The following is a 21,932-nucleotide window of genomic DNA, read 5'->3' on the forward strand; positions in this document are numbered from 1 at the left end:
TGATCTTCGCTCACTGCAACCTCTGCCTCCCGGGTTCAAGCAATTCTCCTGCCTCAGCTTCCCGAGTAGCTGGGATTACAGGCGCCTGCCACCACACCCAACTAATTTTTGTATTTTTAGTAGAGATGGGGTTTCACCATGCTGGCTAGGCTGGTCTCGTACCCCCGACCTCAGGTGATCCGCCTGCCTCGGCCTCCCAAAGTGCTGGGATTACAGGTGTGAGCCACCACATCCGGCCAATGCTAGGGTTATTAATATTGCCTGAACCTCCACATTTCTACCCCTTCCCACCCAACTCTGTTGTATAGCAGATGTCTGTTTCTTTGCTGCTGGTAAAGGATTTGGTGTAAATACTTATCACAGACTGATGTGACTATTTCTACCAGACTGTGGCACTCTGAAGTTCTCAGACACATCCTTATTCCCATGGGGCTCAGTAAAGTGTCCAGTTCATAGAAGGCTCTTCATTAGGCCCCTAAAATAACTCTAAAACAGATACCACCAATTTTAGTTTGGGAATTAGTGTACGTATACTTCAAAGCTTAAAACAGCCACTTACAGGGGGCTGAACTATTAAAAACAACCTTCAAAAAAGTCTTTTCAGCCGGGCGCAGTGGCTCACGCCTGTAATCCCAGCACTTTGGGAGTCTGAGGCGGGCGGATCACGAGGTCAGGAGATCCAGACCATCCTGCAAGGTGAAACCCCGTCTCTACTAAAAATACAAAAAATTAGCTGGGTGTGGTGGTGGGCGCCTGTAGTCCCACCTACTCAGGAGGCTGAGGCAGGAGAATGGTGTGAACCCAGCAAGCGGAGCTTGCAGTGAGTTGAGATCGGGCCACTGCACTCCAGCCTGGGGGACAGAGCGAGACTCTGTATCAAAAAAAAAAAAAAAAAAAAAAAAAAAAAAAAAAATCTTTTCTGAATACTTTTTTTCTTATTTATTCCAATAATAGACAATAGTCCTGAAATAAAAATGCATTACTTTTTTTTTTTTTAATTTTTATTTTTTGAGAAGGAGTCTCAGCTGCCCAGGCTGGAGTGCAGTGGCGCCATCTCAGCTCACTGAAACCACCATCTCCCAGGTTCAAGAGACTCTCCCATCTCAGCCTCCCAAGTAGCTGGGATTACAGGCACCCGCCATGATGCCCAGCTAGTTTTTGTATTTTAGTAGAGACAGGGTTTCACCATGTTGGCCAGGATGGTCTTGAACTCCTGACCCCAGGTAATCTGCCCGTCTTGGCCTCCCAAAGTGCTAGGATTACAGGCGTGAGCCACCGCGCCCGACAAAAATGCATTACTTTATTCAAATACATACTTTATTTTCTATATTGTAAGGTAAATAAAAATGCATTGTATTTCTCATTTAGATAAGTGCTTTCAAAATCATTTTTATTTTTTTAAATTTAATCTTACCTTTTTTCAAAATAGCTTTTATTTATTTGTTTATTTTGAGATAGGATCTCACTCTGTTGCTCAGACTGGGGTGCAATGGTATGATCAGGGCTCACTGCAGCCTCTCACTCCTGGGCTCAAGTGATCCTCTTGCCTCAGCTTCCCCAATAGCTGGGACAACATGCTCATGGCAACACACCCAGCTAACACTTTCTAAATCAGAGAAATATGTTCTTTTTTTTTTTTTTTGAGACAGAGTCTCGCTCTGTCGCCCAGGCTGGAGTGCAATGGCGCAATCTTGGCTCACTGCAAGCTCCGCCTCCCGGGTTCAAGCGATTCTCCTGCCTCAGCCTCCCGAGTAGCTGGGACTAACAGACGCCCGCCACCACCCCAGGCTAATTTTTTGTATTTTTAGTACAGATGGGGTTTCACCATGTTAGCCAGGATGGTCTTCATCTTCTGACCTCGTGATCCGCCCGCCTCGGCCTCCCAAAGTGCTGGGATTACAGGCGTGAGCCACCAAGCCCGGCCAGAGAAATATGTTCTACAAAAATAGATGTTTATGGAACACCAATATATAATAGATAAAAGTGGAGCAACTCTGGTTGGGTTTTTTTTTTTTTTTTTTTTTTGAGGCGGAGTTTCATTCTTGTTGCCTAGGCTGGAATGCAATCGCGTGATCTCGGCTCACCACAACCTCCATCTCCCAGGTTCAAGCGATTCTCCTGGCTCAGCCTCCTTAGTAGCTGGGATTACAAACATGTACCACCACGCCCAGCTAATTTTTGTATTTTTAGTAGAGACAGGGTTTCTCCATGTTGGTCAGGCTGGTCTTGAACTCTCAACCTCAGGTGATCCACCCGCCTCGGCCTCCCAAAGTGCTGGGATTACAGGCATGAGCCACTGCGCCCAGCCGCATCTCATATATTTCAGTGAAAATACAGTATGGCACAGTCAGTTTGGAAAACAGTTTGGCAGTGTCTTGTCAAGCTAAATGTACACTTAATATATGGCCCAGCAATCTCCTTCCTTGAGTATTTAGCCCAAATGAGTGAAACTTCAATATTCAAACAACAGATTACAGAGAGGTTTATAGAAGACTTAGTTGTAATCATCAAAACCTAAAAATAACCAAATATCCTTCAAGTGGTGAAGGGTTCACAAACTGTGGTACCTCCACAAAATGGAATAGCACTATTCATTAATGAAAAGGAGCAAACTAATGATACATGCAAAAACATGTATCAGTCTCAAATACATTATGTTAAATTAAAGAACTCAGGCTCATTACATTTTTACAACATCACGAAAAAGCCAAATAATTAAAACGAAAAATAGATCACTGGGGCCAGGCGTGGTGGCTAAAGCCTGTAATCCCAGCACTTTGGGAGGCCAAGGTGGGTGGATTACTAGGTCAGGAGATCAAGACCAGCCTGGCCAAGATGGTGGCACCCCGTCTCTACTAAAAATACAAAAACTAGCTGGGCGAGGTGGCTCAGGCCTGTAATCCCAACACTTTGGGAGGCCAAGGCCGGCGGATCACAAGGTCAGGAGTTCGACACCAGTCTGGCCAACATAGTGAAACCTCATCTGTACTATAAATACAAAAATTAGCTGGGCCTAGTGGTGTGCACCTGTAGTCCCAGCTACTCAGGAGGCTGAATCAGTAGAATCACTTGAACCCGGGAGGCGGAGGTTGTGGTGAGCCGAGATCACGCCATTGCACTCCAGCTTGGGCAACAGAGCAAGACTCCATCTCAAGAAAAAAAAAGCCGGGCCCAGTGGCACATGCCTGTAATCCCAGCCACTCAGGAGGCTGAGACAGGAGAATGGCTTGAACCTGGGAGGCTGAGGTTGCAGTGAGCCAAGACCTCGCCACTGCACTCCAGCCAGGGTGACAGAGTGAGACTCCGTTTCAAAAAAAAAAAGGCCAAGTTCGGTGGCTTATGCTTGTAATCCCAGCACTTTGGGAGGCCAAGGCAGACGGATTATGAGGTCAGGAGATGGAGACCATCCTGGCTAACATGGTGAAACCCCATCTCTACTAAAAATACAAAAAATTAGCTGCGTGTGGTGGCACGCACCTGTAATCCCAGCTACTTGGGAGGCTGAGGAAGGAGAATCATTACAGGCGTGAGCTACCACACCCAGCCTGAAACAGGAGTTTGAAGGAAGGGCAGAATGTAGAAAGTTCTTAACCTTTGCATTCTAGTTAGAGCTGCATGAGTTCTGGAATGGGGAGGAATTCTTGTCCAGTCTGTTTACCTCTTTAGAACCCTCCTTGGTGTTATAAACCCCCTGATGTATTGTGGTCCTCCTCCTTGATATCTACCATGGAGATAAACAAGACTTCTTTCAATCTGTAGCTCTGACATGTACAGAAATATTAGGGGTAGAGTTATGTGACACAGACTATTTCCTCTTTAATTTCCAAACTAACCATTTTTTCTCCTTTGTGATAAAATTTAGAGTGAAATGCACAGATCTGGAGTGTACACTGTAATGAGCTTTAAAAAATGAGTAGCCAGGCCAGGTGTGGTGGCTCACGCCTGTAATCCCAGCACTTTGGGAGGCCGAGGCGGGCGGATCACCTGAGGTCGAGTTCGAGACTAGCCTGACCAACAGGGAGAAACTCTGTCTCTACTAAAAATACAAAAAATTAGCAGAGAGTGGTGGCACACGCCTGTAATCCCAGCTACTCGGGAGGCTGAGGCAGGAGAATCACTTGAACCTGGGAGGCGGAGGTTGCGGTCAGCCAAGATTGAGCCATTGCACTCCAGCCTGGGCAACAAGAAACACTATGTCAAAAATAAAATAAAATAAAATAAAACAAAATAAAATAAAATAAAATAAATGATTAGCCAATTCCCCCAATCAAGACAGAAAATATTTCTATCACCAGAAAAATTCCTTTGGGGCTCTTCCAGTCAATTCCCATTACTTCCACCCTTTGGAAAACCAGCTTTACTTTTTATCACCAAGATTAGCAATTCTTACACTCTTCTGCAGGACTTGCGAAAACACATTGCTGAACCACGCCCTGTGTCATTCAGTAGGTCTGAGATGAAGTAATATGCATTTCAAAGTTCCAGGCTAATATGGATGCTCCTGGTTTGGGGACTAAATGAGAATCACTGTCACATTTCATGGAAAACTTTTTTTTTTTGAGATGGAGTTTCGCTATTTTTGCCCAGGCTGGAGTGCAATGGCGGGATCTTGGCTAACTGCAACCTCTGCTTCCCGGGCTCAAGCGATTCTCCTGCTTCAGCCTCCCAAGTAGCTGGGATTACAGGTGTGTGCCACCACGTTCAGCTAGTTTGTATTTTTGGTAGAGACAGGGTTTCACTATGTTGGCTAGGCTGGTCTCAAACTCCGGATCTCAGGTGATCCGCCCCACTGGGCCTCCCAAATTGTTGGGATTACAGGTGTGTGCCACTGCACCTGGCCCTTTTTGTGTGTGTGGGACAGAGTCTCAGTCTATTGCCCAGGCTGGAGTGCAGAGGCACAATCTTGGCTCACTGCAACCTTCGCCTCCCAGGTTCAAGTGACCCTCCTGTCTCGGCCTCCTAAGTAGCTAGGATTATAGGCATGTGCTACGACACCCAGCTAATTTTTTTTTTTTTTTGAGATGGAGTTTTGCTTTTGTTGCCCAGGCTGGAGTGCAATGGCGTGATCTTGGCTCACCGCAACCTCTGCCTCCCGGGTTCAACCAACTCTTCTGCCTCAGCCTCCTGAGTAACTGGAATTACAGGCATGTGCCACCACGCCCGGCTAATTTTTGTGTTTTTAGTAGAGACAGGGTTTCTCCATGTTGGTCAGGCTGGCCTTGAACTCCCAACCTCAGGTGATCCACCCCCCTCGGCCTCCCAAAATGCTGGGATTACATGTGTGAGCCACCGCATCCGGCCAATTTTAGCTTTTTTTGAATACAGAGATTGTCCTCTCGTTACTCACTGCAAGATCCGCCTCCCGAGTAGCTGGGACTACAGACGCCTGGCTAATTTTTGTATTTTTAGTAGAGACGGGGTTTCACCTTGTCAGCCAGGATGGTCTCGATCTCTTGACCTCGTGATCCGCCCGCCTCGGCCTCCCAAAGTGCTGAGATTACAGGTGTGAGCCACCGCACCTGGCCCTTTTTTTTTTTTTGAGGCAGGGTCTCTGCTCTGCTGCCCAGGCTGTAAGGGCAGTGGTGCAATCATGGCTCACTGCAGCCTCAACCTCCAGCTCAAGCAATCCTGCCATCTCAGCCACCCGAGTAGCTGGGACTACAGTCCACAGGCCACCACAGTGGGCTAATTTTTGTACTTTGGTGAAAGGGTTTCAACATGTTGCTCAGGCTGGTCTTGAACTCCTGGGCTCAAGTCATCTGCCAGCCTCAGTCTCCCAAGTGTTGGGATAACAGGCGTGAGCCACTGTCCCTGGCCCCTGTGGCTCTTCACATATGGCTATGTCTAAGTGTCATTCAAAGCAAGGTAGACTCACTTAATTAGCCTGAGACAACAGGTGTAATCAGGACTAATTGTTTCCTCATTAGATTTACATTATATTTTTGGCAATGATATTGTGTACTTCCCATTGTTTATCAGAAAAGACATTTTAGTTTGTAACATTCCTGGTGGTGCTAAGTTGGAATCCTTGGTTAAAGTGGCTGTAGCCAAATTCCAATTTTTACGTCAGTAAGCCCCATCGTGCCAAAATGTAGAAATTTTATTTCCATCAACAATGTGTTCAGAAGCCCTGACCAACGTTTACCCTTGGAAGCTGCCATGTCCCTTTGGAGCCAAGAGAAATTTGCAAGGCTGGCTCCAGGTTTCCCACACCAGATACAATGTGGGCACAGACCTATTTGTACAAGTTATCTTAACATCCAGATGGTAAATTGGGAACATAAACTTCTTCTCTCAGCTCCCCTCAAAACAGCAAGATGTCATGCCTCTGCCAGGGAACTCATCTGAGACACAGGGAGTTTATAGCTCCAACTGTCTTCCTCTTAGTAATCTGGGAGCATAGCAGGGAGACAGAGAGTGGGGGACTGAATGTGATTGATAGGAACTTTGGGGGAGGCCTGTGAAAATTAGGGTGATTTGGCAAGTATGTAACCTTAAGGTTTTATCTTGCTGGGGCAGGAAGATGAGTAAATAAACTGTCTTACTGGTAGACTCCAATTATTAATTTATTTTGTATATAGAGAAATTTAAGTTTATTGAAATGTGTTAGAAACAGGGAAGTATCTACAAGCAGAATCGTAAAGCCAAGGACATTTCCAAATTAATAGAAAGGAAGGAAACAGAACAGAAACTTGACCCATCCAAATAAAGTAGGGGAGAAGTTTAAAAAGGAAACAAAACGAACAATACACATAGTGTAAGAAAAAATGTCTATTATTTATTACACTGAATAATTCTGACCACCAACAACCAATGGGGGGGGGGTGGCAGGAGAGAAGAACATCTTGCTTCTCAACAAACTTTCCTCCCTTGCTTTAACATTTTTTGAGGATTCTTTCCCAAACCTATTACACCTGTATTATGCTGGTTACAAATTTTCCAACTCTTCCACTCCTTCCAGTGCATTATTTTTAGTATCTTCATTAAAGGGGCAAAAAAAAAAAAATCCCCTACTTGTAATAACAAAACAATGTTGGAAACTGTCATTAAATCAGGATAAGTGAAAAACAGATCTGTTCCCAGACTTGCAGGACTATAAATTTAGGAAGCACACAAAAAAATTAAAAATTAATTACACAATAGGATACATTAAATATGTACAGCTTTTTGTATGTGAATCATACCTAAGTAGTTTTAAAAACAAATGATCCAACCCATACCACCAACTAATAAAGAACAAACGAGTCATACAAAAGAAAAATCACACTTTTTGGTTTACTCCTACTTGAGTTAAGAACACTAACAATAAAATTTGCATGCAATGAATATGGTTCTCTAAATACAACAGATGAATTATTTTACATACACATCTTATTTTTATTTATGGAGAATCGGTTAATAAACACATTTTAAGTTCAATATATTACGTATTTATGAGTGGGAAGCAACCTTAAACATTTTAAACTCCAGAAATATACAAAACAATTATAAGTGAAATAATACAAAGTCCCTTGTGTTTTGATCCTGGAGTCAAACCATAGAAATCTCAGGTTATTAAGAGAACTTTGAAAAACATTGTTTAGAATATTAAAAATCATGTGTTTGGGGGAGGGAGGGAATTAACAGCCTTTCTTTGCCTTAAAATACTTTACGTTTTATGAAATTGCAATTGGAATGAAGCAGCTCCTAAAGTAGTCAGTGTTCAGAGGAAGAGAAAATTGAGCACAAGAGCCAACTACCATTTTACTCAAGTCCATCACAATGCTTAGCTGAAGAACTCACTTAAAAGAGCTGTTGAAGGTCAGGCACAGGGGCTCATGCCCATAGTCCCAGCATTTTGGGAGGCTGAGGAGGGTGATCACTTGAGTCCAGGAGTTTGAGACCAACCTGGCCAACATGGTGAAACCCCATCTCTACTAAAAATACAAAAAATTAGCTGGGTGTGGTGGCAGGTGCCTATACCTAGCTACTCAGGAGGCTGAGGCAGGAGAATCATTTGAACCCAGGAGGCGGAGATTGCACTGAACTGAGATTGCACCACTGCACTCCAGCCTGGGCAACAGTGAGACACTGTCTCAAAATACAACAAAAAAAAAGCTGCTGCTGAAGTCATGTCTATTTTAGAAAAGTAGTATGAATGAGTTTTTCTACATATTTACTACAATTTATGGTAATTTGTGAAATGTTTTTCCATTTTTAAATGTAAGAGTCTCTATCTCCACTCACAAAGCAACAGGCACTGCTAGGGGTCTTAGGCTAACATCTGCCACCCCACCAGTCTGCATGGCCCATAAACAGGTGCAGAGGACCAGAGTTCACCTGTCAGCAGCACCGCAGAATCCAACTCTCCAGCTTTTCTGCCATTAATTACCATAGATGTGGCCTTTTTCCTGATATTCTATTCCCATTGGAGGCTTTTTATTAAGACCTTGTTCCTATAAAGCAAATAAAATATTTGTTTTTAAAAAGAATGAAGAAATATTAAAAATAGCCAAGAAACCCGCTGCTGGAATGCTGTTGAAATTACCCTTACAACTTTAGGATCATAGGTAGCAAGCCTGTGATCCTGTCATTCAAGAATGAAGATCATCAGCCAAGTTATCATGCCTCTGTAATATGTTCCCTGACTTGTGCCAACCATGGACAAGAGGCCTTGGAGGGGCTCTTTTCATCACTTTCCCAAACACCCAAGTATGTCATTAAAGGACTACCTACCCAAAGTGACCTCCTCAGTTCTCTTCAACTTGCTTGGCATAGAGAGATTATCCTCTTCTTTGATATTCATCATGTTATTCTAAGTGTTTACATGCCCACCATCCCCATTAAGACTGTAGGCTACTTAAAGGAAGAGGTTTTTTGCTAGTCATTATTTCTGTGTAGGGCATACACTTTGAATACAGTAATTATATAATGTTTGTTGCTCCCAGAATTCTGTGTCTCCAGGTAGAAGCATTAAACCCTGACACATAAATGCTTTCTTTTTCCTGGGGATAAACTTAACTGAGTAATAATTTTCTTGAAACTCTTTACTGACAATTTGAGCTTGAAATACCTGGCTATTTAAGATTAATGTATATCTTAACTTTCTGCAATTGAAAATCCGGCACCCACTTTTAGTTTGTAGAAAAGCATCAGGTAATTACCTGTGAACACATTTGGGGCACAACATATTGTCTTCAAGGTGCGGGGGTGGAAAATTGGAGGCAGGAAGCAAGAAGAGTGCACTCACTCTCCCTTCTTGCTTTTCTGGAACCCAGGCTTGACCAGCATGAAACTGCAGGTGAACCCAACCATCTGTGTCTGCAGGGAGACTTTTCCCATGGACCACACACCACCTGACACCTGGCAAAGGAAAGAGACAGGTACCCACACACCAGGATGACATACTGATGTAAGACTGCATTATGGCCCGTCACCCTTGATTGACCAGCTCCAAGATGTGAACCCTGAAATCCTAACTTAACCTCTTCTCTATTCTGTTCTCCTTGAGAAAAGCATACAAGCTGGGCGCAGTGGCTCACGCTTGTAAATCCCAGCACTTTGGGAGGCCGAGGCGGGTGGATCACGAGGTCAGGAGATCGAGACCATCCTGGCTAACACAGTGAAACCCCGTTTCTACTAAAAATACAAAAAATTAGCCAGGCGTGGTGGCGGGGCCCTGTAATCCCAGCTACTCAGGAGGCTGAGGCAGGAGAACGGCGTGAACCAGGGAGGCGGTGCTTGCAGTGAGCCAAGATTGCACCACTGCACTCCAGCCTGGGTGACAGAGCGAGACTCCTTATCAAAAGCAAAACAAAACAAAAAGCATACAAGACGGTTCCTGTTATAACTTAAAAATCTAGTTGGAAGTAGTATAGTTGTAGGTGGGCAGATGGTAGAAAGACTAACCCAGAGTGTCTGGAAAGGGCTTCATGAAATAAGCTCAGGGGTCTCAGCTCTTAACACACATTGGATTATGCTAAGCAGTTTGTCTTCTTTTGTTGTATTTTCTGTAATTCTTCCAACATATAAGGTAGGTATTACCCATTTTACAATGAAAATGCTGGGAAATATTTTAAATAACTTATTAATGCCATTCTGGGGCTCAGTTGCAGGCAATTAATTTTAGACCTTGCCTTTAATTTAAATTGCTTAAAGGGTAAAGAAAGAAAACCAGACTGCTATCCCCTTCTGATGCCATCAATAATTTAGAGCAGTGGTTCTCAAACTGTGGTCCCCAGACCAGCATCCTTAGTACTGCCTGGGAAACTGTTAAGAGATGCAAACTCTTGCCAGGTACGGTGGCTCACGCCTGTAATCCCAGCACTTTGGGAGGCCAAGGTGGGAGGATCATCTGAGGTCGGGAGTTCGAGACCAGCCTGACCAACATGGAGAAACCCCATCTCTACTAAAAACACAACATTAGCCGGGCATGGTGGCACATGCCTGTAATCCCAGCTACTCAGGAAGGCTGAGGCAGGAGAACTGCTTGAACCTGGGAGGTGGAGGTTGCGGTGAGCTGAGATCGTGCCACTACACTCTAGCCTGGGCAACAAGGGAGAAACTGTCTCAAAAAAAAAAAGGGGGGAAAAAAAAAAAGAAATGCAAATGCTCAGGTCCTGCCCTAGACCTGCATCAGAAACTCTGTGGGCAGGGTCCAGGAATCACCGGCCCTCAAAGGGATTTTGATATACCCTAAAATGTACCAGTGATTAATATCTACTAAGCTTATTTCCCCGTTGGACCAGAATAAGCTCTTCATGTTGTGCTTACCAGAGGCCTCTTGTGGAGATTCCACTGCCTCTGGCGTCCTCGCCCTGGCTGAAATTCTCGCCCAGGAGGCCAGCAAAGCCTCTGGGGCAGAAGTTGTCACCACAACTGTATTAACTCCCTCAAGGAGAGCAGTGGAATTTTCCAGGGCAGGCGGCCCCCCCGCAGGAGGAAGAGCCACTTCAGGAGGATGTGTCTCAGAACTTTGCAGGGACGTTTCCCCCTTTTCCACCTTTAATTTTTTTTGCAGTGATTTCCGGATTTTGGCCTCTTTTGCTGTGCTAGGAAAATCCTACAAAAAGGGTTAAATAATAAAGATAAAAATACAGATTAAAATTCTAACAAAAATGGCCTAAGGGTTAAGGAGCTCTTGATCAAATACAAAGTTTCACTTAGGAGGACTAGGTTCAAGAGAGCTATTGTACAAGTTGGTAACTATACATAGTTAATAACAATGTACTGTCTTCTTGAAAATTGCTCAGTTGGCCACCCAGTGGCTCAGGTCTGTAATCCCAGCACTTTGGGAGGCCAAGGTGGGTGAAACACTTGAGGTCAGGAGTTCGAGACCAGCCTGGCCAACATGGTGAAACCCCATCTCTACTAAAAATACAAGAATTATCCAGGCATGGTGGCTCATGCCTGTAATCTCAGCTACTCCAGGGGCTGAGACAGGGGCATCACTTGAACCAGGGAGGCAGAGGTTGCAGTCAGCCTGCACTGCAGTCTAAGTGACAGAGGGAGACCCTGTCTCAAAAAAAAAAAAAAAAAAAAAGAAAAGAAAAGAAAAGAAAAAAATAGAAAAAAAGAAAATTGCTGGCCAGGCGCAGTGGTTCACGCTTGTAATCCCAGCACTCTGGGAGGCCGAAGTGGGTGGATCACCTGAGGTCAGGAGTTCGAGACCACATGACCAACATAGTGAAACCCCACCTCTACTAAAAATACAAACATCAGCCAGGCGTGGTGGCAGGCGCCTGTAATCCGAGCTACTCTGGAGGTTGAGGCAGGAGAATTGCTTGAACCCGGGAAGTGAAGGTTGCAGTGAGCCGAGATGGTGCCACTGCACTCCAGCCTGGGTGACAGTGCGAGACTCTGTCTCAAAAAAAAAAAAAAGAAAGAAAGAAAGAAAGAAAAAAAAGAGAAGTAGAGATGGAAAATATTGTTCTTTCTTAGAACTAGGGGTGGAGGAACAAGGTGAGGCTAAGACAGTTCCTTTACTCACTTTTGAGGCTACAATAGGTAATTAGGATAAGCATTGAAACGTCCATCCTTTAAAAAGTTACCTTTTGATTTGGGTAGGCAAAGGCACACAGGCGCTTATATGCATCCAATTTCTAAGACAATAGAAAACTGAGTTAGTAAGGCAAATAAGGTTCCTACCTTTCCTCCCAGCAGCACCGTCCCCAGCCTGGGACCTCACCTGGCCTTTGGAGCTCAGCTTCAATTGTTGGCACCAGGCCCGCAGAATGTCCCGGTGAATCAGATTAACAGGTGGCAGTTTAGAAGGTAATGGAGGGATTGGTATCTTCTTCTGAGGTCTGGGGTTGTCAGTGTGCTCTGCCTTTTTCTTAGGGCAGAGCACTGAAGGAGAATGGAATCAAATTAGTAGTAATTATCTTTGTGTAGCCTTTCTGAATTTCAAAAGTAAAATCACTTTTTTTTTCTTTTTTGAGACAGAATCTCGCTCTGTCGCCCGGCTGGAGCGCAGTGGCGCGATCTTGGCTCCCTGCAACCTCCGCCTCGTGGGTTCAAGTGATTCTCCTGCCTCAGCCTCCTGAGTAGCTGGGATTACAGATGCCCACCACCACGCCCAGCTAATTTTTTGTATTTTTAGTGGAGATGGGGTTTCACCATGTTGGCCAAGCTGGTCTCGAACTCCTGACCTTGCAATCTGCCCACCTAGGCCTCCCAAAGTTCTGAGATTACAGGCCTAAGCCACCGCGCCCAGCCTAAAATCACTTTTAGTTAATAGTCCAATCCCTCTCAAACCTAGGATTTACCACTTCTAAAACCCAGTTTTATTCCTAAATTTCCCCACTACTCAGGTACACTTGCTCCTTTGTGAGCCCCTTAATCCACAGAATCCAGGTGGTGGCAGCGGAGATTGCACTTCCATCCCAGGGGAATTACCGCTGTCTTAGACTTGAGATCATACTCAGTGGTGTCCTCTACCCCCAGAGCAAAATCAACACCTGACAATGCTACACAGGCAACCACTAATACCCCTAATTCTGCCAGCCCACCCTAGGTCAGGGAAGCACTCTGGTTTCATAGCAGGTATGTTTCCTTAGCTCTGCTGTGTTTCTGTTCATCCCACTTCTGCACCTCACATACCTTGTCTTCATTCAGTAAAGATTTCTGGCTGGGCGCAGTGGCTCACACTGTAATCCCAGCACTTTGGGAGGCCGAGGTGGGTGGATAACCTGAGGTCAGGAGTTCGAGATCAGCATGGTCAACATGGTGAAACGCCGTCTCTACTAAAAAAAATTAGCTGGGCGTGGTGGCACATGCCTGTAATCCCAGCTACTTGGGAGGCTGAGGCAGGAGAACTGTTTGAACCCGGGAGGCAGAGGTTGTAGTGGGCCGGGATCGTACCATAAAAATTTCTAAGGCTGGGCATGGTGCCTCACACCTGTAACCCCAGCACTTTAGGAGGCCAAGGCAGATGATCACTTGAGGCCAAGAGTTTGCAACCAGCCTGGCCAATATGGTGAAACCCCGTCTCTACTAAAAATACAAAAATCAGCCAGGCATGGTGGCACACGCCTGCAATCCTAGCTAACTTGGGAGGCTGAGACAGGAGAACTGCTTGAACTCGGAAGGGACAGGTTGCAGGGAGCTGAGATGGTGCCACCACACTCCAGCCTGGATGACAGAGCAACACCCTGTCTTGGTCTCAAAAAAAAAAAAAAAAAAAAACCAGCCTGTAATGACACTAATAGTAGGGTTTACTCTGTACATATTACTTCTCAGGCATAGTCTAAGTGCTTCACTTAACTACTCTTATGTAAATTTTAACACTCCATTCCCACCGCTTAATAAAGGTAGATATTGTCCTAACTTATTTTTAGAATAGGAAGTCCAGTTTCAAGAATGGGTCTTCAAATTTACAGCTGTCTGTTCCCAAACATTGCACACTGAAATCCTTAACTCCAAGTAGCAAGTGAAGGAAAAAATGATCAGCAGAACCAAATATGCTGTGGAAGTCTGAAGATAGGAAGGGATCAGTTAGAGCAGTGGTGACCAAAAGATGCTTCAGGAAGGTAACAGTTTAAGCTTGGCTTCCATGAAGTGCAGGATTTGCACAATACACGATGGAAATTTCTTCCCCGGTTTTTCTTCTTCAGAAAAATTCCTCTGGCTTCTAAGACCCGAGAAGGTGGGATTTGAGGATTTGAAGACCTCTTACCTTTATTGCCTTTGACAGACATTTTTTCTTTGGTTCTCTTTGCTGATGTTCCTGGCAAAGCAATTGAATTTGGTTGATTAGAAGCCTGCTGATCCTCTTCCCTCGACTTCTCTGTGGAGGTCCACTGGGGAACAGAGGAGCTGGTCAGTCATTCCTCTAGTGTCCAAACCACACATACACTACCTGCCTCAAGATAACTCACTTCTAAGGCACCAACGCAGTTACTGGACTCCACTGGCAGTGTGGATTCTCCTCTGGGTATCATCTTAAATACTCAGTTTCATTTACAAGACTGGGAAACGATGATGGAAAAAATGGGACGAAGCCAGTTTGAAAGCACATGAAAAGGCAGATACAAACAAGAGTAGAAGAAAACAGGCTCTGCCTTGAGGGGGAAGAAGCGCTTAGGTAGGCTCACGCCTATAGTCTGAGTGCTATAGGAGGCCAAGGCAAGAGGATTGCTTGAGTCCAGTAATTGGATACCAGCCTGAGCAACAACATAGTGAAACCTTGCCTCTACATAAGGAAACAAAATTAGCTGAGCATGGTGGTGTGTGCCTGTAGTCCAGCTACTCAAGACTGAGATAGGAGGATCGCCTGAGCCAGGGAGGTAGGTAGAGGCTGCACCACTGCACTCCAACCTGGGTGACAGAATGAGACTCTCAAAAAAAAAAAAAAAAAGAGGCCCTTAACTCACTTACTATATTCCATCATCTCTCACCTGGAAGAATTTTTTCCCCCAGGCCTTCATTCTTGACGCCTTCCAAATAATTTTCTAACACTGTTGGCAGAGTGACACTATGAAAAGTTTCAGTGGTTTATTGCTCTTAACATAAAAGTAATTGTCTTTAACATTATCTACCAGCCACTTATCTCCTATTTCACACTGCTCTCCCTGACCAAGCTCCAGCCACATAATTCCTTTCCTTTCCAAAGTTGTTACATTCCTCAGCCCCAACCTCCACCCTACTTCTATTTACACTTTAAAATCTTACACCTTAAAAATCTTACTCTTAAGAGTCTCACCTCAAGTGCTATTTAACCTGGTCCTTCCAGACCAATCTACTAAATACCAATCTACTAAAACTTCCGCCTCCCCGGTTTAAGCAATTCTCTGCCTCAGCCTCCCCACTAGCTGGAATTACAGGCACCTGCCACCACACCCGGCTGAATTTTTCTATTTTTAGTAGAGATGGGGGTTTCACCATGTTGGCCAGGCTGGTCTCAAACTCCTGGCCTCAAGTGATCCGCCCACCTCGGCCTCCCAAAGTGCTGGGATTACAGGCGTGTGCCACTGTGCCTGGCCTTGGCCATCCTTTTTTCATTCATTTAATTCTCATAGCAATCTGGCAACAATTACTTCTCAGACACAGAAGCTGAGAATCAGAGGTAACATAAAGACACAGATTAAGGGTACATTAGATATAAATTAAAATTTAAATATAAAGGCTGGGCTCCGTGGCTCACGCCTGTAATCCCGGCACTTTGGGAGGCCGAGGTGGGCTGACCGATTGAGGTCAGGAGTTCGAGACCAGCCTGGCTAACATATCGAAAGTCAGTCACTACCAAAAATACAAAAACTACCTGGGTGTGGTGGTGCGCGCCTGCAATCCCAGCTAATCGAGAGGCTGAGTCAGGAGAATCGCTTGAACCCGGGAAGGAGAGGCTGCAGTGAGCCGAGATCGGCTACTGCACACCACTCTGGGAGACAGAGTCAAACTCATTAAAAAAAAAAAAAACTAATATAATAAAATTTCTCCTAAATCTAAATCATTTTCTTCACTTTCAGGGTGGATTACTGGACAAATTAACATTTGTATGGCATTTTTACATCTCTATAGCAGTTCTACATTTTGATTTGAAATCTATATTTGCATAACCCTTACAAAAAGTACTCACTTTGGACCTCACAAAAGACTTAAACCCGAGACAGTTAAAAATGACCCAGTTCAAGTCAAGAGAACCTGAGAGCGCTCGGATATGGCCGTTCAGTGCCTGTGCAACGTCTTAAATCCTCTCTTCCTTCAGTTTCTGTCTGCATTGTTCCCAATGTCTGGCTTCTGATCACTCCTAGGTCCTAAGGACGCTGGGAAAAGGGGACGAATTCATTCTCAGCACGCTCGGTTTAGGATCTGTGTCCGTCTAAAGGAAATTAAGGGGTTTCATTCTTTTCCAAACTCAGCTCAATTACCTCTTCCTAAAATCTTTCCTTTACCACCCTTTTCTCCTGTTACCATTTCCCTCTAGCCCCCATATTCAGTTAGTTCTTTCTGACAGGACTAAGTACCTCTTCAAAACAGAAAACCCGGGCCGGGAGCAGCGGCGCGCGCCTGCAGTCCCAGTAGCACTTTGGTAAGCCGAGGTGGGAGGATCGCTTGAGCCTGGGCGGTTACAGTGAGTAGTGATGGTGCCACTGCACTCCAGCCAGGGAGACAAAAGTGAAACCCTGTTCCAAAACACAAACCTGAAAACCTAATTTTTTAACTTTTTCTTTTGAGGTGGAGTTTCGCTCTGGTTGCCCAAGCTGGGGGTGCAATGGGGCGATCTCGGCTCACCGCAACCCCCGACTCCCGAGTTCAAGCGATTCTCCTGCCTCAGCCTCCCGAGTAGCTGGGATTACAGGTGTGCGCCACCACACCCGGCTAATTTTGTATTTTTAGTAGAGACGGGGTTTCTCCATTTTGGTCAGGCTGGTCTCGAACTCCCGACCTCAGGTGATCCGCCCGCCTCGGCTGCCCAAAGTGCTGGGATTACAGGCGTGAGCCACCGCGCCCGGCCTCTTTTTTTTTCCCCCCATCTTTTGACACCCTCAACCTCCTCAACTAAACCTAGAAAACCTCATTTCTTACTTGTCTACTCACTCCAGTATACCAGGCTGCAATCATATTCTTGGGCCTTACTCTTAAAAAAAAAAAAAAAAAGTCAAGAGGAGAAAATTCGAAGGCACATTATTTTCTCCTTAAAGGAAAAATCAGGAGTGCCCAGGGAAGACAGAAACACAAAGACAGACAGAAAACAAATCCACTAAAACTGTACTGACCTCCTTGCCTTTTGCCTTCTCCATACTTGTAGAAGAAGCGGAGCCTCGCAAGATGCTTCCAAAATGGCCCCTGCCCCAAGATTGCTATTTGCAAAGTCTCCTCCCACTTCCTGCCGCCCGAAGACCCTTTTTCTCTCCACCTCACCTCTTCTTTTCTTCCCCACTTCTGTTCCCTCCCCCACAATTTGTAAATGCTAAAATTGCATTCTTTCTTATTCATGGGGTGACTTTTGTCTGGGTTGAATTACTAATACTATTCCTGGCCCTTTTCTGTTCACTTTAAATGTAATTATCCAAAGTATGGTTCCGGAGACATTGGGAGATTGAGCACTCCTTCAGAACGATTCTACGGGGAAAAAACAAACAAACAAACAAACAAACAAAACAAACAGTCGCCAGAGACTTAAGCAGAATGTGTGAAGGGATTTAATAATGGAACTTGTGGAAACAGTAGACTTCAGAGACCAGACTGGCGGCTTGAAGAAAGCTATTTTCTCGTACCAAATACATTCCATTTCCTAAGTAAGTTACGCAACCAACTAAAACTCCAGGTTTCTCTGTACTAATACCGAGCATCTTTTCATCTGCCAACGAACTAATAATAGTAGCTTTTAAAGTCTATAGAGCATTTGTTATTTACTTTGTAGAGGGCAAGTGGGGTGTGTGTGGGGGTGGTCTGGCTATTTTGACCTGGCTGGTCTCGAACACCTGCCCTCAAGTAATTCTCCAGCCTTGTCCTCCCAAAGTGTTGGGATTACAGGCGTGAGCCACCACTCCCCGCCCAAGTATTTTTTTATATCTCAAATTGTGAGTTTTAAATTCAGTCATTATTGTTCCCCATTTTATATATGACTAAAGTTGGTATAAATTTTTATTGGTAACTTTTCCAATAGCACAGTAAGTGAACCCCTAACCTACTGACTCCCAAAGAAGTTCAAGTTTTTCTCCTTAAAATAATTTGAAAAATCCTTCCTCAGATCAGTGCTCCCTGTCAGATTGTCAAGAGATGTGAAGTGAAGGAAGCAGTGGCTGTGCGACTGAAACCCTCCCTTGTCAGGGTCCAAAGTCTCTTTTGTTCTTTGGTTTACTTTGTTGTTTTTTTTTCCTACATCTCATTGCTTGACCTAAAATGATAAATAAGAGACTGTCTTTATCCAAATGGTTTTAGTAATCTGCTCACAGGCTAGAAATCCACGGACAGAAAAAGTAAGTAAACGGAGCCCAGGAATAGAGAAGGAAGTGCAGGTTGTGGACTGGGCAACCCCCAAGGCGGCAAAGAGGAAACCAGGTGAGTTGAGGTCATCTGGGAGATATTAGGGCTTTGATTTAACAATTCTTTACCACAGCCTTTGATAACCACCAGTAGGACTTTCTAATTAAGGTTTGTGTATAAAGTGTATAAAACGGAATCATCTTTCTTTTGTCAGTGTAATTGAACGTAACATTCAGAATAACTGGAGTTCTGGGCTGGGCATGGTGGCTCACGCCTGTAATCCCAGCACTTTAGGGGGCTGAGGTGGGCAGGTCACTTGAGTTCAGGAGTTTTGAGACCAGCCTGGCCAACAATGGCAGAACCCCTTCTCTACTAAAAATACAAAAATTAGCCGGGCATGGTGGTGCGTGCCTGTAATCCCAGCTACCGAGGAGGTTGAGGCAGGAGAATTGCTTGAGCCGGAGAGGCAGAGGTTGCAGTGAGTCGAGATGGTGCCCCCACACTCCAGCTTGGGTGACAGAGCGACACTCCATCTCAAAACAAACAAACAAACATAATAATTGGAGTTCTGAATCAAATAGAAACTGAGGCACTGAAACATCTAATTCTGGGCAAGGTACTAACTAATTTGGTATGAACAGATGGAGTGTGTGCTGGGGTTAATCATTTATAAATTATTGGGTCCACTACTATTTCTGGGAACACAATTCTAAAAGAATTGCACCAACCATTTAAAACATGGGTTAGCTGACATCCTATACATAAAATGAATGAGTACAATTTTATTTAAAATGTTTGGAAATAACTGGAAATAATATTACTGAGTTCTGGAAGTAAGCAAAAAGCCAAATATGGTCTGCAGAGGGTGGTGGCTCCTGACTGTAATCTCAGCATTTGGTGGGGCTGAGGTGGAAGGATTGCCGGAACCCAGGAGTTTGAGACCGGCCTGGGCAATTTAGTGAAATCCTGTCTCTACAAAAAATAAAAAAAGAAATTAGCTGGGTGTGGTGGCACGTGCCTGTAGTTCCATCGGGATGCTAAGGTAGGAGGATCGCTTGAGCCCAGGAATTTGAGGCTGCAGTGAGCTGTGATCATGCCACTGCACCCCAGCCTGGGCAATAGAGCCAGACCCTGTCCCCTCTCCTCCTAAAAAAGCAAAAAAAAAAAAAAAAAAAGTCAAATATCTTTTTGTCAGGTTTGTTGGAGTTGTAATTTATAGGCAGTTTGGGGCAGAGTGCAACCTATTTGTGCATTGGTTTTTCAAATGTAAAGTAGGAATAACTAAGTTTATTGTGTTTTCTGAGAAATAACTAATTTTGTGTGTAAAATTTCCTACAAATATTTGGTAGTCAAAAGAAAAACTTTACTGCTATTTTTAATGTTTTAATTCCAGTGCCTACACTTCTATCTTGATTTCAGAAAGTATTCATAATTGAACAACTAAATCTCCCATTCGCTTACAGAATAAAAATGTATTAAGCGCTATTTTTGGTGTTTTTTTTTTTTTTTTGAGAGAGAGTCTCACTTTGTCACCCAGACCGAAGTTCAATGGCACAATCTCCACCTCCCAGGTTTAAGCAATTTTCATGCCTCAGCCTCCAGAGTAGCTGGGACTACCAGCTCATGCCACCACACCCATCTAATTTTTGTATTTTTAATGGAGACAGGGTTTCACCATGTTAACCAAGCACTTGAACTCCTGACCTCAGGTGCTCCACCTGCCTCGGTCTCCCAAAGTGCTGGGATTACAGGTGTAAGCCACCACGCCCAGCCCACATGCTTTCAAAATGTATTTTATTTGTATGTATAATCAAAACAAATGCAAACTGTTCAATTATGACACTTGCAAAGCAGGATAATTCCCTGTGTATGACAGCCTACAATAGGGGTTTTTATTTTGCTTTGTTTATAAAGATGAGGTCTCACTGTTGCCCAGGCTGGTCTCGAATCCCTGGGTTTAAGTGAGCCTCCCTCCTTGGCCTCCCAAAGTGCTTGTATTATAGGCATGAGCCCCTTGCCCTGCCCTGCAACAGGGGTTTTGAAGTCAGAAAAGTATCAGATCTAAAGGAGATGGGGAACTGAACTAACCGAATAGGGGAAGGGAAGGATGGGCCCTAGGGAGAAGGCACCCCGCTCCTGAGGCAGCTCAGCATGGTCAGGGACTGAAAGAAGAGCAGTGGGGCTGGAGCTCAGAGAGGGAGGGGTTAAGTGTGAGCTGAGCAGGATAGGTAGGCCTTCTGATCTTTAGGTTGAGGACCACAGGAAGCTACTGAAATATTCAAGATGTGGGTAAGAGTGGGCTGACTCTGAGCATTTTGTAAAGCCCTCTCAACTTCGATGAGACAGAAGTGGGGATGATTAGAGTCGGCACAGAAGGTGAGTTAGGAGGCTACTGAGCAGCCTTGCAACTGGAGAGGAAGTGTGGACTGTGGTTAAGAGCACAGACACCAGGGCCGGGCATGGTGGCTCACGCCTGTAATCCCAGCACTTTGGGAGGCCGAGGCAGGCGGATCATGAGGTCAGGAGTTCGAGACCAGCCTGGCCAATATGGTGAAACCCTGTCTCTACTAAAAATACAAAAATTAGCCGGGCGTGGTGGCACATGCCTGTAATCCCAGCTACTGGGGAGGCTGAGGCAGGAGAATTGCTTGAACCCAGGAGGCGGAGGTTGCAGTGAGTCAAGATCGTGCCATTGCACTCCAGCCTGGGCGACAGTGTGAGACTCCATCTCAAAATAAAAAATAAAATAAAAATAAAACATAAAAACACAGACACCAAATCCAGGCCAGACTGATTGATTTTTAAATGTAAGGCTTTAGCAGCTAGCCAGACAGGATTTAAACCTCAACCTCCCCTTCACTAGCTGTGTGACCTGGGCAATAACGTTAGGTCTCTTTGTTTTCTCATCCATAAAATGAGAGTCATGAAAATAATAGCCTTTACTTAGAGGGTTGTGGGCGTGTCTGGAGAAAACAGTGTCTGGCACAGCACATGTTGGGATCAGAAGAGCAGGGCGTGGTGGCTCATGCCAGTAATCCCAGCACTTTGGGAGGCAGGAGAATCGCTTGAGCTCATGAGTTCAAGACCAGCCTGGGCAATATAGTGAAACCCCATTTCTACCAAAAATACAAAAAATTACCAGGCGTGGTGGCGCAGGGGTGCCAGCTACTTGAGAGGCTGAGGTGGGAGGATCGCTTGAGTCCAAGAAGTGGAGGTTGCAGTGTGATCACGCCGCTGTACTCCAGTCTGGGTGACATAGTGAGACCTTGTTTCAAGAAAAAGACAAAAAAAAAAAAAAAAAAAAAGAGTTGGAGAGGAATGAATTTGAGAGATTTAGGGGTATTCTGGTTGGGTTTTCTTTTATTTTTCCTTTTCCCTTTTTTTTTTTTTTAAGAGGTCTCCCTATATTGCCCAGGCTGGTCCCAGGTGAAACTCCTGGTCTCACATGATCCTCCAGCTTTAGCCTCCCGAGTAGCTGGGACTAAAGGCCAGCACCCCTAAGCCCACCTTTTTCTTTTCACTTT

General features: G+C 44.8%; 1 protein-coding gene across 7 annotated transcripts; it reads right to left on the reverse strand.

Annotated features, from left to right (window-relative positions):
• Window positions 1–6,758: 6,758 nt before the first annotated feature.
• Window positions 6,759–21,668, reverse strand: DPPA4 (developmental pluripotency associated 4). Of its 7 annotated transcripts, none has more exons than XM_055381429.2 (8): window positions 21,548–21,668; window positions 17,196–17,541; window positions 14,156–14,279; window positions 12,167–12,327; window positions 12,030–12,080; window positions 10,753–11,041; window positions 9,144–9,342; window positions 6,759–8,435 (listed from the first exon to the last, which is right to left on the reverse strand). In XM_055381429.2, the coding sequence occupies exons 2-8, from the start codon at window positions 17,217–17,219 to the stop codon at window positions 8,399–8,401; spliced, it is 885 nt and encodes a 294-aa protein (XP_055237404.2). In that variant the 5' UTR covers window positions 17,220–17,541; window positions 21,548–21,668; the 3' UTR covers window positions 6,759–8,398. The 7 variants fall into 7 exon arrangements, with proteins under 7 accessions (XP_055237404.2, XP_063560087.1, XP_063560086.1 ...); XM_063704017.1 differs by lacking the exons at window positions 17,196–17,541; window positions 21,548–21,668 and adding exons at window positions 14,877–14,936; window positions 16,120–16,241; XM_063704016.1 differs by lacking the exons at window positions 17,196–17,541; window positions 21,548–21,668 and adding exons at window positions 14,877–14,936; window positions 16,055–16,241.
• Window positions 21,669–21,932: the final 264 nt, after the last annotated feature.

This window comes from Gorilla gorilla, chromosome 2, assembly GCF_029281585.2.
Source record: "Gorilla gorilla gorilla isolate KB3781 chromosome 2, NHGRI_mGorGor1-v2.1_pri, whole genome shotgun sequence".
Classification (NCBI taxonomy): Eukaryota; Metazoa; Chordata; class Mammalia; order Primates; family Hominidae; genus Gorilla; species Gorilla gorilla.

What these genes read in the sequence shown, in the direction of transcription:
- DPPA4 (XM_055381423.2), bottom strand. Translation starts at nt 14,420, where the DNA reads ATGATACCCAGAGGAGAATCCACACTGCCAGTGGAGTCCAGTAACTGC. An exon ending in TTGCCTACCCAAATCAAAAG is followed by an intron (nt 11,042 to 12,029) that starts GTAACTTTTTAA and finishes CCCTTTTTGTAG; the next exon opens with GATTTTCCTAGCACAGCAAA. An exon ending in TGCCCCAAATGTGTTCACAG is followed by an intron (nt 8,436 to 9,143) that starts GTAATTACCTGA and finishes TTTGCTTTATAG; the next exon opens with GAACAAGGTCTTAATAAAAA.